The 16,283-nt window shown below is 39.2% G+C and overlaps 1 protein-coding gene across 1 annotated transcript in view; it reads right to left on the bottom strand.

The window, feature by feature from the left end:
* The window catches only part of rims3 (regulating synaptic membrane exocytosis 3), an 80,921-nt gene extending 65,362 nt beyond the window's left edge, over positions 1–15,559 (bottom strand). Inside the window, exons 1-2 of the mRNA XM_048201134.1 lie at positions 15,312–15,559; positions 949–1,237 (exon numbers count right to left, since the gene is read on the bottom strand). Coding sequence (XP_048057091.1) covers positions 949–1,198 — 250 coding nt within the window. The 5' untranslated portion in view covers positions 1,199–1,237; positions 15,312–15,559. The remainder of the gene's footprint in view (positions 1–948; positions 1,238–15,311) is intronic.
* Positions 15,560–16,283: the final 724 nt, after the last annotated feature.

Below are 16,283 nucleotides of genomic sequence, written 5' to 3' on the forward strand. Positions count from 1 at the left end.
TAACGCTTCTCATTTACTTTGAATGGGTGACGTCATGCATTGCCGAATTGAATTGTGGGTTCCGTCGCGTCACTTCACTCTCGTTGCAAGTGGCAGAAGTTGAAGATTTCTCAACTTTTCAAGCGCCAGCGCAGGCGTCATCCAATCAGATCACCCTATGCAAATACCCTAGAGCAGTTGCTAGCCAATTGTGCTTCTGCAACACCGGAAAGTAATGTGATTGGCTGTTATCACTATAACGGTCACGTCAACACAAGCTTCAGACACGCCCTCCGTCAAGCGTTGACGCTGATGCCCCATGTGAATGCAGCGTGAGAAACGCTGAGTTACTGCCACCTGCTGGTACGTAAAGGCATTTCTTCTTACGCAAGCGCAGAACGGACGTGCTACTTGGTTGTCGGGTGTCAAGTGTCGGTTTGGTGTGTCAGGGCAACTTTGGACCCAGACGCTGCCGACGCGAGCCAACCCTGCAGTCAGCTTTCGTCGCCACTAGTTCATTGGTGTCGGCTTGGTGTGTTCTGAGCTTTAAGAGCACTGAATCAAATTTTTCTATATATATATATGAATTATTTTATTTTCTTATAAAAATCCTCAAGTCAGATAATCTGAAAGGAGAAGGCCTGTAATTCTGTCTTCCATAGCGATCTTAAAACTGTTGCGGACTTTGAGTCTGACAGGACTTGGTAACCTTGTGAAACTTAGTAAATGTGAAACTGGAAAGTCAACTAAGGATAAGAAAGTTCAGCAGACGTGAAGGAAAGCGGAAGGAAAAGAACTGAAGTGAGAAACAAAACTATACTCCATGCAGAAATGACAAACTATGCCATGAAATTGTTCAGGCCGTGACAGTGAGAGCACAAAGAGGCAAAGGAAACAACAAGCATACTGTCTGACAGAGAACAGCAGGGTAGTTGGAGTAACCAGACGAGAGTATTCAAAGCTGCCAACCTTGCTGGTTAAGCTGCAGTGTGCTCTTGCTCCACTGTGACAGACCCACGATAGCCACCATCTTGGCTCCCAGGCTGGAGCGACGTTTCTTGTTTCCGACCAGGCCTGTGGCATCAGGCCCCGTGCTGCTGGGGCTTTTCTCCAAGCTGTACATGGCCCCACTTATGCTGGAACTGCGAACCACGTTGCGGGCTGCCACTGCACTCATCCCCCCTGGGCTGGGTACATCCACTGAGCTGCTGAGCATCATGGTCCCACACAAGCCTATAGGCACAGGGCTGGACTGAGGCTGGGAGGAAGACAGTGGGAGAAAAGTTAGACAGAACAATTCAATTATGAAACAATGTGTTTTTTTAAAATCTGGTTTGACATCAAAAGTCAAATCTTAAGATCAAAATTGACTTTGTCTATTTTCAGTGGCTGTGCGAAAACAAACTTCAATTTCTTCTCTTCCCTGTCAGTTTCCTACGCTGTTGACGTTGTAAACACAGTGCAGCACTTCCGGGTTCTACGTCAGGACGCCAACTCAGTATTGGCAGACGCTGTTTTTTTTTTAAATATTTTAACAATGTCTTTAGTACTTTTCTGGGCCTTGAAAGTGGCAAATAAATAGCTGTCTATGGAGGGGTCAGAGAGCTCTTGGATTTCCTCAAAAAATAGATAAATGATGAATCTGGAGATGAATGAAGGTCTTATGGGTATGGAACTATATGAGGATGAGTAATTAATGACAGAATTTTCATTTTTGGGTGAAGTAACCCTTAAATCATACACAATACCTAAACTTAACAACTTCCTTACTAACTATTGATAAGCAGATTATTAAGGCAAACGTCATAGTTAATAGATAGTTAAAAGAGAGAACTGGACCCTAATCTAAAGTGTGACCCAATTTATGTTTTTAAACATCTACTAGTAAATGTTGAAATTAACATTAACTGACATTAATAAATACTGCAGACATATTGTTCATTCTTAGTTCATGTTAACTAATATAGTTAAGTAATGAAACCTTATTGGAAAGTGTTCCCAAATTATATAACTACATAATTTTAAAACATAAAAACATAAAATATAATAAATGTGTTTAAATCAACACTAAGATTTGTACTTTATTTAAATTGGCACACATATTTTTCTCATATGGCTTGGCTCTGTGTATAAGGACATGAAATACTCTGACTCACATGTGCAGAATGATGCTGGCCTGATAAATGATTTAGAACAAGGACTGGGATGACATCTAAAAGTACGAGGGGAGCTGACAAACAAAATCAGTCTACTCCAAGAGAAAAGGCCATTCCCACAATGCAATGCGACACAGGTTTGCAGCCTTAAGTTCAGTTGCTTGGCGAATTAGAGCTGTGAATGAAAAAAGTGCAGGCTAATCCATGTGCGATCTTCTCTGTGAACAGCCTGCATGTTTGTTTTCTGCGCTCTCATTCTCTTTCTCTCGCTCCCCTTCTCTGTGCTTTGATCTGCGCTTCCTCATATCAGCTGAAGTGTTTCTGGGTCTGTGGCAGTCGTCCCTCTTGGAAATGAATCAGCCTGCCTCCCTGAGTGATAATAATCATAATTTAGAGCTGGATCTGGACTAACACTCCTTTGAAATGAAAATGAAATGAAAAGAAAGCAGGGTAAGTCTTTATCATAGTAATCAGATTGATTTTGATGCGTGTACATGGGGTCTGAATGGCTCGGAGAGATGAGCGAAGAACAATGGGCTGAAATGTGGCAGCACAGCCGATCAAAGAGACCTGTGGCCCTCAGCTGCTTTGTCCATCATCGTGACCTAAGCTCTAAACTGTGGGCGCTGATAAGTACAGACAGATTAAGAGGGCACCTTTTATCAAACGTCTCACTGCACAGACTGTAGCAAGACATCACCCGTGCCGACCCGTGCCTTTCAGACAAAGAGTGACTCTTTTGGGGTCAACTAGAGGTGATTGAAGTGGGTCCCGTTTATTTACAGTGACCTGACAGGGCTTAATAGAGCAGGAACTGGTGTGTCGCTGTATTCTTTCAATCACAATTTTTTTGCACAGACACACTGCCAATGCTGTGGCCAGACCCAATGCCTTATATGGCCCAGTCCCATGTGTTGCCAACAAAGAAAAGGCAGAAAAATAGCCCTTAAAACCCTTAAACCTGCTGGTTTTAAACCAGGAACAATAACGTCAGAGGTGTAAAGTGTAAAGTGTGAAATCACAAAACAAAACTAGATTGCAAAAAGCTACATTGATCCATTAGAATATATACTAGAAGTGTATTTTGGGTAAAACAACCATCTAACTGCAATTAGATACTATTTACACTAAGTTAGAATAGCATATTTTCTTAGCGATAGATGCTATTTACACTAAGTGCAAATAGCTGTAGATTCTATTTACACTAAGTGTAAATAGCATATCGAATCCACCCTTCGCGAGCTTGGCAAAAGGTGGATTCGAACCTGGGTCGATCACGTTAAAAGCCTGGTTTGTGAGCCTTACTCGCTACTGCTGCGCCACTGAAGACCAACCAGAAGTTGGTGGGTTGAGCTAGTGTAAATAGCGTTTGCAAACAAGGGACGCTATTTGCACTTAGTGTAAATAGACACTCGGTTTATGATAATGTACCACCAACATTACATCTAAACCTACCTGAGAGTGTTAACAAAAGCAAATGTGATATAAAAAGCATTCATAATCATGCCATTTTAGCTTGTTTTTGTCTTTGAGCTCTTTTATCGAGTCATGTTTAACACGATTGTTAAGCCAGAAAAGCAAAACATATGGAGCTGGTTAAGCGATGCAAAGTCCTAAATGTATTTGTTTACAAATCATGCACTTTCATAAAAAGTGTTTTGAGATCATAACATAATATTGTGCAAGTTGACATGAAAACAAGTCTTTATTAATCCATAATCTGACCCTGTAATCATAACTGTTCATGAAAAGTGCTTGCTGTTTTGCTGCCTCTAGTGTTCATTTCTGTTGGAAACTGCAGTGATATGTACGTATTGGTATTGAAAAATATCGCCTTGAACGTACTTTCCGCTGAATGTCCTACACCTTCCCTATTCAAGTTACGGAAAAAAACGAAACTGGCGCCGCGTTCGTTCCGTAAGTAGAATAGGGAAGGCGTAGAACATTCAGCGTAAGCGTTATGAAGAATGCGGAAGCGGAAAGTACGTTCAAGGCGATATTTTGTTTATAAAGCATAAACGGTTGTATTTTTTTCGAAAATGACTGATCGATTCACTAGATAAGACCCTTATTTCTCATCTGGGATCGTTCAAAGCCCTTGAAGCTGCACTGAAACTGTAATTTTGACCTTCAATCTGTTGGTAGTAATTGAAATCCACTGTAAGGAGAATAATCCTGGAATGTTTTCCTCAAAAACCTTCATTTCTTTTCGACTGACGAAAGAAAGACATGAACATCTTGGATGACATGGCGGTGAGTAAATTTATCAGGAAAAGTGTATTTAAAAGTGGACTAATCCTTTAACAGCCATCAAGTTGCTGAATTAAGACTTTAAAACCAAGACCATGGACCATGATGCACCATGTGTGTATATGTTTTGTAGTAGCCTAATCAATCATGCCATCATATATGTGTCTAAAACGTCAGTTTAAAAACCTGAAATTAAAGCAGGGGCATCGCTCGACCCTTTTTACTGGGGCATGAGCCAGTGAAGGCTGTTTTTCTGCATTGATGAAAGGCTACAAACGTCCTGTGTAAAAGGATACAGGTCTCAAGATGTGTTGCACTGTTACCATTTCAGTCAAAACATATAGCCTACCCATTTAGAATAATTCATGCCCTGCTGAAAAGACTTACACTAATCTGACATAAACCAACTTGGAAATTTATGCCGGTGTCAGATAATTTTTTCAAAGAGTGTTTTAACAATTTTGTACACTTCAGCAGTACTTCAGAAGTAGATCAACAGTGAAGCAGACACAAAGATGACCCTCTCCAGGCACGCTCAATCATTCTCAGCAGAGGAGCCCAATTCTCAGAAAAGTGAAGAGGTCGTCATTATTCACCGGAGAAAACGGGCCGCCCCATCCATCACTGGCCCGTTAACCCACTTCTCTATACAGGAATTTCTTAATTTGGACCTGTGCTCAACACATTATCTCCTTATGGTTCTTTTTATGGGTTGAAGAGATAAGATGAATTATATGACCTCTTTGGGGTGACGTTGACAAAAATCTCAGCCATCTGGGCTCTTTTTGATTTTAAAACCAAGACACTCTTTGCTCACTGGAGAAACAAATATCATGATTTCTTAAGATGTTTTAGTTAAAGCACTGTTTGGCCATTGAGTCCTTACCAATTGCTTTTCACTGAGCCGTCAGAGTGAGCGTGGAACACATTAGTAACCAATTAATCAAATTACAGTTAATAGAGTTAATTGCTTTTGGCCTTGTCAATTTCTGGGCAATGGATACATGTAATTATTGTTATTAATCAGTCCACTGGATGAGGAAAAAATATTTTTTTTATTGAAAACAAAGGATACGTTTTAAGGTTTGACAGCACAAGGAAGGGTCTTTGGAGCTGTCACCACAACATTTCACGATTAATGCACACTAGAGCTGGCCGATATGATGGTATCATATCACGAGACGGTAAATACAAATCGGTACATTCTGCTATACCATTTATACAATGAATATATTGATTATAAGTGGGTAGAAATGTTTTAAATTATTTACACATAAGAGCAACAAAGAGAAATGGAGTGTTAAAATATAGAGGCTGCGTCTGAAACCTTTGGCAGATGACTTGTTGCTTCAATGCCCAATCAAGCAATGACTTTGCAGGCAGTGTTTGCGCACAAAGGTACCTCATGAAACTATAAAATACAAAAAAGTTGGTAAAAAAAAAGCACATTTACACACAAACTTACTACCACAACTTTCAGATGCTATATATTTATTTTTTAGCTAAACTTTCATGGAATCAGACGCACAGAATTGTGGGATATCATCATTGACAGTGAAGGATACATCTGTGCTGCTTTCAAAAATCAATCAGATGAAGGTATCTGAGTAGACAGGATGTTGCATGAGCACTGGATTCAGATGTGCCTTGTTGCCTTCCTTTCTGCAGATGCAGCATTTTCTAGATTTTCGAATGCAGTGAATGTGAAATATCGCAAATAAGTTGAGTTTACATTTGTGGTTGCTAAACAACACTGCAACTTGCTGTATTCAAACAGAATACAATTGATGTGCAACCACAAATGTTATTATTTGCTATTTAACAATAGGCTTCCACTGATACTCAATCTGAATCTATGTCAGGGTTATGTTTAGTTTCATTGTGGTTTCGTTTTCCATGTTCTCGTTTTGCATGTGTTTCCGGTCATTGTTAGTTTACATAGTTACGCATTAATTCCACACCTGTTCTTAGTTCTGTCAATTACCCTGTGTGTTTTTAAGCCTTTAGTTTTCTCTATTAATTGTTCGGTCTCGTTTATGTGGTTTGCTAGTTTACCAAGTTTACCTTATTGCTCCAGAGTGTTAAGAATCTTGAAGACTATTTTGCTTTATACTCCATCTCGTTGCGCGTGCTGCAGACCACGAGTTACAAAATTTGAACACACTAACAGTCCTGGAGCAGGATCAACAAACCTTCGAGAGCCCAAGTCTGCCGCAATGCCAGAGCCAGAGCGGACGCCTGAGCCTATCATTGCCCTGGAGCCCAAGCCCAATGAAGAGTCTGACCAGGTGCGTGAGCCGGCAACATAGGCCATCCGAGTGGGTGTGCTTGTGGAGTATGAGGGCATGGAGGGAAGCTCCGCATTATTTACCTGTATTATCTGTATTATTTGATGAGGAAATAGAAGAGGGAATTCCACAAAGTCTCCCATGACCACTGGTCCTGCCCAGCTCCCAGTCTCCTGTATCTTGCCTTGGCAAATGGATCCCCTGGCTCAACCCACAGCTCCACCGGGCTCCATCAGGCTCTACCTTCTGTCCAGCTCCACTGTGGTCCTCAGACCCACTGGCTGCACTTCAGTCTTCCTTCACCCTGGCTCCACCTCGACTGCTCGTCACTGCAGCTTCGTTTTGGCCTCAAGGACCTATGGTTTCACCTGGTCGCTGTGTTTCCTTGGCTCTGTCTGGGTCTCCAACTCTCCTGGCTCCATTTGACTCCACCCCAGCTCCTCCCACTATCAGATCTGCCATGGGCCTTCGCCCTGGCTGTGCTTGGGGTCTTCAGCTGTCTTCTCCATCTACCATCTCCTGCCTGGTTCCTCTCTCTGTTGTCTCCTCCATGGTATCTTCCTCTGTCTTTAGCTCTTCGACCACCAACACAACCCCTCACCCACCCTCCACTGTTGGACTATTAAAAGTGGTTACGGCACAAGGAGTGGGCCTTCCCAGAGGGGGTGTAGCGTCAGGGTTATGTTTGTTTAGATTCACTGTCTTTTGGTTCCACTGTTCTCGTTTTGCCTGTGTTCCCAGTCATTGTTAGTTTCCATAGTTACTTGTTAGTTCCACACCTGTTCTTAGTTCTGTTAATTACTCTGTGTGTATTATTTTCTCTGTTTAATGTTCTGTCTCGTTTATGTTTATGTGGCTTGCTAGTTCCATATGTTTTCCCTTATGGCTCCAGAGAGTTAAGAATCTTGAATAAAGGATATTTTGCTTTATATTCCATATCGGTGTGGATGCTGAAGACCATGCGTTACAATTTAAAGCAGAACAATTAATTAATTTATGTTATTTCACATTATTTAAAAATTATTATTTTATTTTAATTTTGTTATTTTAGTCTTTGTTTTTCTCAAGTGTTATAAAATGTGAGATAGTTCATTTGTTATGAACACCTTTTGCTTTGAGTCCAACTAGTTATAAATAAAAAAGGGAAAATAATCAAATATGAAAAAATGCTTTAAACTATTAATTCATCCGATTATCCAAAAACCATATTATCCAAATATTATTTATTACATGGTATCCAAAAAACAGTCTTTACCACATGGTTATTTACTATATTTACCAATGGATTTGATTTCCCGACAAAACAAACTATGTTGTGAAATATAAAAATCACAGTTACACTTTATTTTATGGTCCCCTTTAGACATTCTGTTGACTAACATTGCACCTACATCAACTCTCATTAGTGTATTAGTAGACTGCTAGGAGTAGGGTTAGGCTTAGCAAAATAAGTTGGTATGCTTGCAAAGCTACTTATAGTCAGTAGAATGTCTGTTGGGGGCCATCGAAATAAAGTATTAGCAGATATTAAGCAGACAGTCTAATTCTCTACTAATACTCTAATGAGAGTTAGTTGACATGTAGGTGCAGTGTTACTTATAGTCAAAAGAATGTCTAAAGGGGACCATCAAAATAAAGTGTTACCAAAATCACAGCATGAAATAAGATTTTGGTAAACTGCCCAGCACTAACACACATAAAGACTGTTCTGTTGCCTCTTTTTCCATTACTGTATATGTGTAATGGACAGAATTTGTCATTTTGTGTTCCAAGTCACACTTAGCCAGTGATTTCAGGCTAGGTCGCTTCTATATCACACTTGAGGGTGAGAGAAGAGAGAGGCAGAGGATGTGTGAACACCAAATTCAAACACAGAGTCCTCTACATGCTGTCTGTAGGGCTTCTATCATTGCACAAGCTATGCTGTGTCACAGCATGAGTAATGCTACAGTCACGCTCACTTACACACACATACACAAAGCCTGGACTGCAGCAACCCTCAACGCTCTCTCAATTAACACACCATTAGTTGTGTGTGTGTAAGAGAGAATCAAAGGACTACAAATCTAGATGATACTGGTTGCTTGCTAATTCTGTACCAACATTTGAACATTTTGAATATGCTAACATGAAATATTACACACTCAATCAAGTTGGAATAGTTCACATCCAGCAAAATTTTCCATGAAATTAGCATTTATACAGCTACATGTATGTGAAGTGATAATTTGGACCAGTGGGATTTCATTGTGCTACCAGATGTAAGCGACCAACAAAATCTTGGTCGTCCCTTGTGGTAGTTGTGGTTGCTTAGGTAAAACACTCAAATCAAAATGGAAGAGAGAGCTTTAATCGCTTCACACCTGGTTAGGACACAGTTTTGGAAGAGAGGTAGAGAGCAGGAAACAGATAAAAGAGAGGCTGTGAAGGTACATTAAATCCACAAGGTCCAGAGATGCAAAGAACAAAAACAGAAAGATGTTCAGGACATTTTGTGAAAATGAAAACCCAATCCCGTCTGTAGCAGCACATGTGCAAATGAGCACACTGAATGGTCCTTCCGTGTTTCTTTTCTTGTCCTGTCATCCTACGTTTCTGCTTTCCTCCCTCACTGCTTCCTTTCTTAGCCTTTTTCCAAATCTCTCATCTCTTATTATTTAACTGTGGTGCTGACACAGTTATTGAAGAGAATGGGTAGGAGTTGCATATAAACTCTATTTTTTCGGTCCATTGTTTTAACCTAACTATTTGTCCTTAATTAACCTATATTTTTTGTAACTTGCATTATGCATTGTTTATTTCTTTTTATTTCATGTCTGATGTGAGGTATTAAATTCATATAAATTGAGAGTTAAACCAAAAATTTGACACGATGTTCTAAAAATGCGGTGCTCAAGTTCAAATAAGTTGAACTTTTCAACAACTGGATCTAGACCTTGCGCTTTTTTTCATTACATTGACCTGCATCTTGCGTTTTTAACATCAAAAAAGTTCTGTGCGAACCGGCCTTTAACGATCTTGCGTCTTGTGTTCTCATAATACGTCATCATCAACCATCAAAGTTCAATTCCAATACTCAAGAACGCAAGTAAAGAGGATACATGCTGGATGTGTTCTTGCTATTGACGATGCCTCGAATGCAGACTTGAGAGAATCGAACCATTAAAAATACAAGAAGACGCTGCAGGCGCACGCCGTACGGAAGCCTGTAAGACTTAAAGTCCCACTGTAGCCAATTTTATTCCTTAAAACTCAACTTTGATCACCAAATTACATATTTAAACGTTTTTTTTTTTTCTGTGAAAATGTCTTAAAATAGCTTGAATGTAACTCTACACCCATCTCATTTAATATACATGGATCTATGAATATAATAGTTTGCCCCGCCTCCACTCACTCACAAGAGCTCAGACGAGATCCACTCCGTCAACTTACTGAGGTAAATGCTGCACAATGGTATCGCTTTTTACAATGTCGGAAACATAACGGTAATTAATATGAACAGCGTTTTGCGTGACTAGGTTATCAAACAGCTAATAATGTTTTGCTAATGTTACACAAACCATGTTCACATTGCTATTGTTACACAAACCATGTTCACATTCACAAGTCAGACAGCTGCCTTCTAACAATCAGTATCCTTAAAAACGCTTTGAACGACTCAGAACATCAGTGGAGAAAGGCATATAGTTCATCAAAACATCGTAATATGCAGCATACACCTGCCATATTGCTAAATCTACCCGATTTTTCATATCAACAAAAAAATATAATGGGAGAACCTTCTTTTGAGACTCTGCGTGGTCAGTCAATGATATGCTAAAGCCCGCCGGCATTGGTCACAAGGTAGTTTGTGACGTCACAGACACCAGAGATTTCAATCTGCGGGTTTGAGAAAATACAATTTCAATGCAGTTTAAAGGAGAAAATACTCAGCATTGGTGCTGACTTATGAATTTGCACATGGTTTGTATTAAAACATGCTCAAAACATCAGACAGACTTGTCTTGACATCAGAAAAACTTGACTTTCAACACAGGGGGACTTTAAACTGTTCTTTCTCACTTCTCAATCGCAAATACGTGACGGCTCATGAAAGTAAACATTTGTTCTTTTGTTTTGCCTTATTTTAAGAATCTTAACATTGACAAAGCATAAGTAACATTAAACATCATTTTCACAAGTACATATGGTAAAACAGTATAAAATACTATTAAAATAATGTTGAGCAACAATATCGTAGCACATCTCAATTAATACAAAGATGCGCTCTTTGTCCTTGCGTCCTTCCGAGTTCTTTCTTTCAAGGTAGCTTGGCAAGACCGGTCTCCACTAGAACGCAAATCCATTCTTTGCGTTCTTGGAATAGAGAAACAGATCTTGTTTCTATAGACCACTTTGGAGAAGACGTCACAATTACGTCACTTGCAGCTGCGCGCGCATACTGGTTGCAGAAAAATAGCGGTAGCAATTGAAGGAAAATGTGCAAAATCCACAGAATAAGAGAAAAATGTTTTGTTGTGCCTCTGGATGTTGGAATCGGAATGCAAAAAAAATATGGTCTTCATTTTTAAAGAAAACCATCATTGAAAACGTCCTTTGAAGATAAACAGAGACTTTACACAGACTGGACTGATGACACCTGCAAGGATTAGTCTACTATTAAAGCAGGAATTTGATGTAAACAGTAAGTCTACATAATATTCACATATGCAGTTCAGAGGACATACATTCATAGCAGTTACAGCATGAAATAATTATAATTAAAATAATTTAAACCTATAATATTTTACATAGATAACTTTTAAACATAATAATTTTTATTTCACAATTCTGACTTTTTTTTCTTGCATTTGCGTGTTTATTACTCCCAGTTCGGACTTTATAATGTGAATTTATTTCACAATTCTGAGTGGGAAAAAGTCAGAATTGCAGGATAAATTGCAATTCAGAAAAGACAGAATAACGAGTATATCTCACAATTCTGTTTTTCTTTGTAAGAAATGTGAGATGTAAACTCAGATTTGCAAGAAATAAAAGTCAGAATTGTGAGATATAAACTCGAAATTAACTTTTTTTATTCTTTTATTTCGTGGCTTCCATAGACTTCTACTGCTCAACTGTCATTTTCTGCAACCAGCTAGGCTCCGCCCACAAAAAACGTCATCGCTGTTTGCAAACACCAAATTGGTCTATTGTCATCTAGTTTGTTTCCATAGCTACCCTTGATAATCTCCATGACAACAAATCACCTTCACCTGTTCCTCTTTAGCCCACTGTCATCTAGTGTATTTAAACCCTCAGTTACCTTCTGTTAATTGTCTTGTGTTACCGTTTCATGCTGGTGTTTGTCTCTGATGATTCTTGAAGTTTATTAAATGTGAGTTCATCATTCTTCTGCGTCAAGCCCGTCTGTTTGGATTATCACATCAAGTCAGGGTGTGACAATTACACTTTATGATAGTTTGAAGTATATTTGGAACTATAGACTGTATAGCTTTGGCTATGTGAGACTATAGTTTGAATTAAACCCTTTTCTTTGCATGACATTGACATTACAGTACAGAATGGCTCTTTCGGCATTATCCTGAATATTGTATAAGCATTTATTTCACGTGTCACTGAATGGAAGAAAGGCTTTCGGGGGCGCACGTAAACGTCACATCCATTTGATTTTCCTGGCAAAAACATCCCGAGTCCTTCACATAAAAGTCACATAAAAGTCACAGCTGTTCACACATTGCAAATAAAAAACAATTAGTACATGAAAATGAATGAATACATTTAATAATGGTAAATTAAAACCATAATAATTTATTCACTTTCCTCCCTCATCCTCTTCTTCATCTCATTTTCACTTTTTGCCTGTTTTCCAGTGAGTGATGAAATGAATTCTCTTGGAGGGTCGAAGAACATGTAAGCACACAGCTGATTTACACTGATTTACACTTGTCTATCTCTCACACTCTCACTTTTGCACTCTCTTCTCGCTCTCTACGCTTTATATAAGACTTTGTACGTCACTGATTATTAAATCCCTCTGAATTCACCCCAAAAATGCATGAGTGAGGAAACGATAGGGGGGTAGAGAGAGATGCGGACAAAAAAAAAAGTGTGGCAGCGCTTAGCATAACGGTTGCAGTCGACCGCAGAGTAGATGCATATTTAATGTGCCCTTTGGTTGTGAGTTTAATCCTAGCATTATGATGCTGCAATTATTAGAGAAATGTGGGGGCATGTTTACCTTTTACAGTAAGAAAACAAAGACATGATTTGTATTCAATGTGCACCAAAGCCTTCTACACTCATCATACAGCATCACTGAAGAACCTTAATCATCCATGGAACCTTTCTATTGAACAAAAGGTTCTTTATAGTGGAAAAGGGTTCTTCAGACTATTAAAATGTTCTTCAGACTAAGAAAAAAAGAATTGTTCTTTTAAGAACTGTTCATTGAAAGGTTCTTGTGTGAACACAAAATGGTTCTTTTAAATGGCATTGCTGTGAAAAGCATTTTTGGTTCCCAAAAGATCCTTTCAGTGAACAGTTCTTAAAAGAACCACTTTTTTCATATGTTTATAATAAAGAAACTTTTTTCACCTTAAAGAACTATTTGTGAAATCAAAAGGTTCCATTGATGTTAACGGTTCTTCATGGAACCGTCAAGGCCATTAACGAACCTTTACTTTTAATAGTGTATGTCATTTATAAAAGATGAATTGCCATTATATAATCTCCATTCAATTATCTCTACTAATAGTAATTAATAGTCTATGTCCAAACTAAAGATGCATTAGTCACAAGAACAACACACTAATTAAATGTCTCAAAAACATTTGCCAACAACGGACAAGTGCACTCGCAGAGATGAGCAGAATTTGAACATCACGGCTCATTGACAAGAACAGAAAGACACTTAACAGGATTGTTGCTAAACGCCACAGAAGTACAGCCTCAAAAAGTACCACAGAATCTAATCAGCACATCTTTGAACCAAGCTCAACAAAAACTATAAATCACAGATTTACTACCATCAGGAGCCCGCTTGTATCCGAGCCCAGTACACAAATAAGTATAACCTGGTATAAGAAGCATAAAATCTGGGCCCAGGAGCACCGAACGAAAACGAATGGTTTAGTTTTCACCCAATTTCATCCTAGAGGTTCAGAAAAAGCCAAGAGTTCCTTCAACACTAAATGCTTTTCGCTAGCTGTTGTACATGATGCATTATTTATTTGAGTTATTTTCACCTCCTGCACATAACAAAACATACAACATGTGCTGGTACTTGAAATATGGATTAGAACTACAAAAACATCTCTGACTTCACTAAAAATACCCATAATGATTCCTAAATTCTTCACCCTCCTGGGTTCATACCTGCCTTTACCATAGTATTTGAATGGCACTTCTCAGTGTTTTGATATATTAGAGCACCACGTAACCACTAGTAAACCTATTTACTGGTAAATGCCTCGCATTTCTTGATAGAGCCATGATAGAGCCATCCCATTAAACTCAACATCGCCTTTGACCTAACATCAGCAAGTAGGCACCAAATAGTGTGGCAGCTGTGAACAGACCTATAAATCGGATACTTTCACTGCCCTCCCATAGCTCTCTCTCTCTCAAATGGATGATGTACTTAAATCATTGAAAGGTGTAATCGCCCTTTTCGTACCCTTACCGCCTTCAGACACTTTATGGATTTAACAGTATTGACTCAAACGTATCTCACAGGGATCACTGCTCCAGTGATATACATATAGATACAGACAGCTTAAATAACAGCTTGAACTGATTCGCTGTCTATAATGTGTTTTACGAACTGAACAATCAAAAAACCTGGCGTAAATCAATCACATTTATCAGTTATAAGCTGTGGATGATCGGCCACTGAGGAACATTCCTGCTGTAAAATGTCAATGCTGGAATTCTGTTGATCTTTCATAAAAGGAAGCTAATATTTGTACTGATTCAATGTTGTAAATATTTATTTAGAGCATGTCGCAATTCCAGTACCTCCATAAAAAATTCTCAAGGATCCTGTTGTCCATAAACATCTATATATAAACACTGAATTGTCTATTTATTAAACAAATTAATATATTTTACTGGCAGAATGAAGAATAAAAGGTTATTGCAAGGTTTTCAATGCACCATTTAACACAAATTGTTCCTTATTAACTGATATTGGACATATGTTATCATATTTTGAATGTAGTATGTGATTTTTCTTCTATAAATTATTATTTTAAAGCATGCAGTGGAGGCAAATACACCCATAACATCTCATAAAACTTAAATAGGAGATCTAATTCAAACTAAAAAGATATTGCTAAATAGTAACTAAAAATAAAAAATACATGCAGCAAAGGCATAATGTAAATAATAGACCGTAAAGGCAGGAGTAAAAATAAATGCAGCAAAAGAGGTTTTGCAATATTCATGCAATGCACAGAATATCTCTGCTTCTCAGATTCAGTTTGGTTCTAACAAATGCATTTAAACAAAACATAAACGATTCATGCATAATAGCAGACAATGACGCACTCGTTGCTTTTAAAATGCAGCTTTACCCTAATAACAATAATTCAATGCATGACATCTGCGCTCGCGAATGTATCAAAACACTTACCGGCAAAGCAGCGAGCAGAGAGAGGCACGGGATCGTTTCAGTCAGTTTCAGTCAGTCAGATAATGGTGTGTTTCTGTCGTGTCGTTGCAGATAATGTCATTGTTTGGGTTTGTTTTATGTTCGCGTGCCAGTGTCTGGACGGGTCTTGCATCCACAGAAGAGCGCGACAGAGCAACTGACGAGCGAGCGGCGCGCTTCTGATCCAGCCTCCTCACAGCGAGCGCGTCTCCATGGTTACACACCTGATCCACTGGTCCCTATTGGGGCAGGTGTGTAACCATGGAAACGCGCTAGCGGCGATGAGACTGGATAAAACTCTAGTCCCCTGGCGCGAGTTACACAGCATAATCAGAAGCGGTTATTGGGATTCTTAATGAACTTACTTCTCATTAACATCAGCCCATACATCCTGACCAGACACACAATTCCAGTACTCTTGTTTACCGTATTATTTATTCTTGTTTTTTGTTTTTCGTCAATAGAAAAAAAAAGATACTAACGGTTTGGCCTGCCTCACAATCTTATATGGCCCTGTCCCAAATAGCACACTCATGTACTTGCGGTTTGTCTTTTAAGTCCACCAGACTGCATACTTCCCTACTATATAGTAGCAAAGACTATACCACAAGACTCGTTACTCGTATTGTTTTGAATGGGAGAAAGTTCAACGCGCAATATGGCGGAATAAGTCCCGCTATGGCGGCATTTTAATGCCATTAATGACCGAGCGCACAATTGATGCTTGCGCGCGCAGTAAATCACTTCCGCGAGAGGATAACAGATCTGCACGCGAGGAAACGGGAGCCCGCGAGCTCATTTTAAACCCGCGCGCGCGCATGACATCTCTTCTGCGCGCAGATCAAGCCCTCGCGTGCTCGGACAAGACTCGCAGCACGCGCGTCATCATTCCCCACACTCGCGCTCAATCTTCTATTTTGCTCGCGCGAACACTTTTGATTTTTGTCAGTCGTG

The sequence above is a fragment of the Megalobrama amblycephala genome, linkage group LG9 (genome assembly GCF_018812025.1).
Source record: "Megalobrama amblycephala isolate DHTTF-2021 linkage group LG9, ASM1881202v1, whole genome shotgun sequence".
Taxonomy (NCBI): Eukaryota; Metazoa; Chordata; class Actinopteri; order Cypriniformes; family Xenocyprididae; genus Megalobrama; species Megalobrama amblycephala.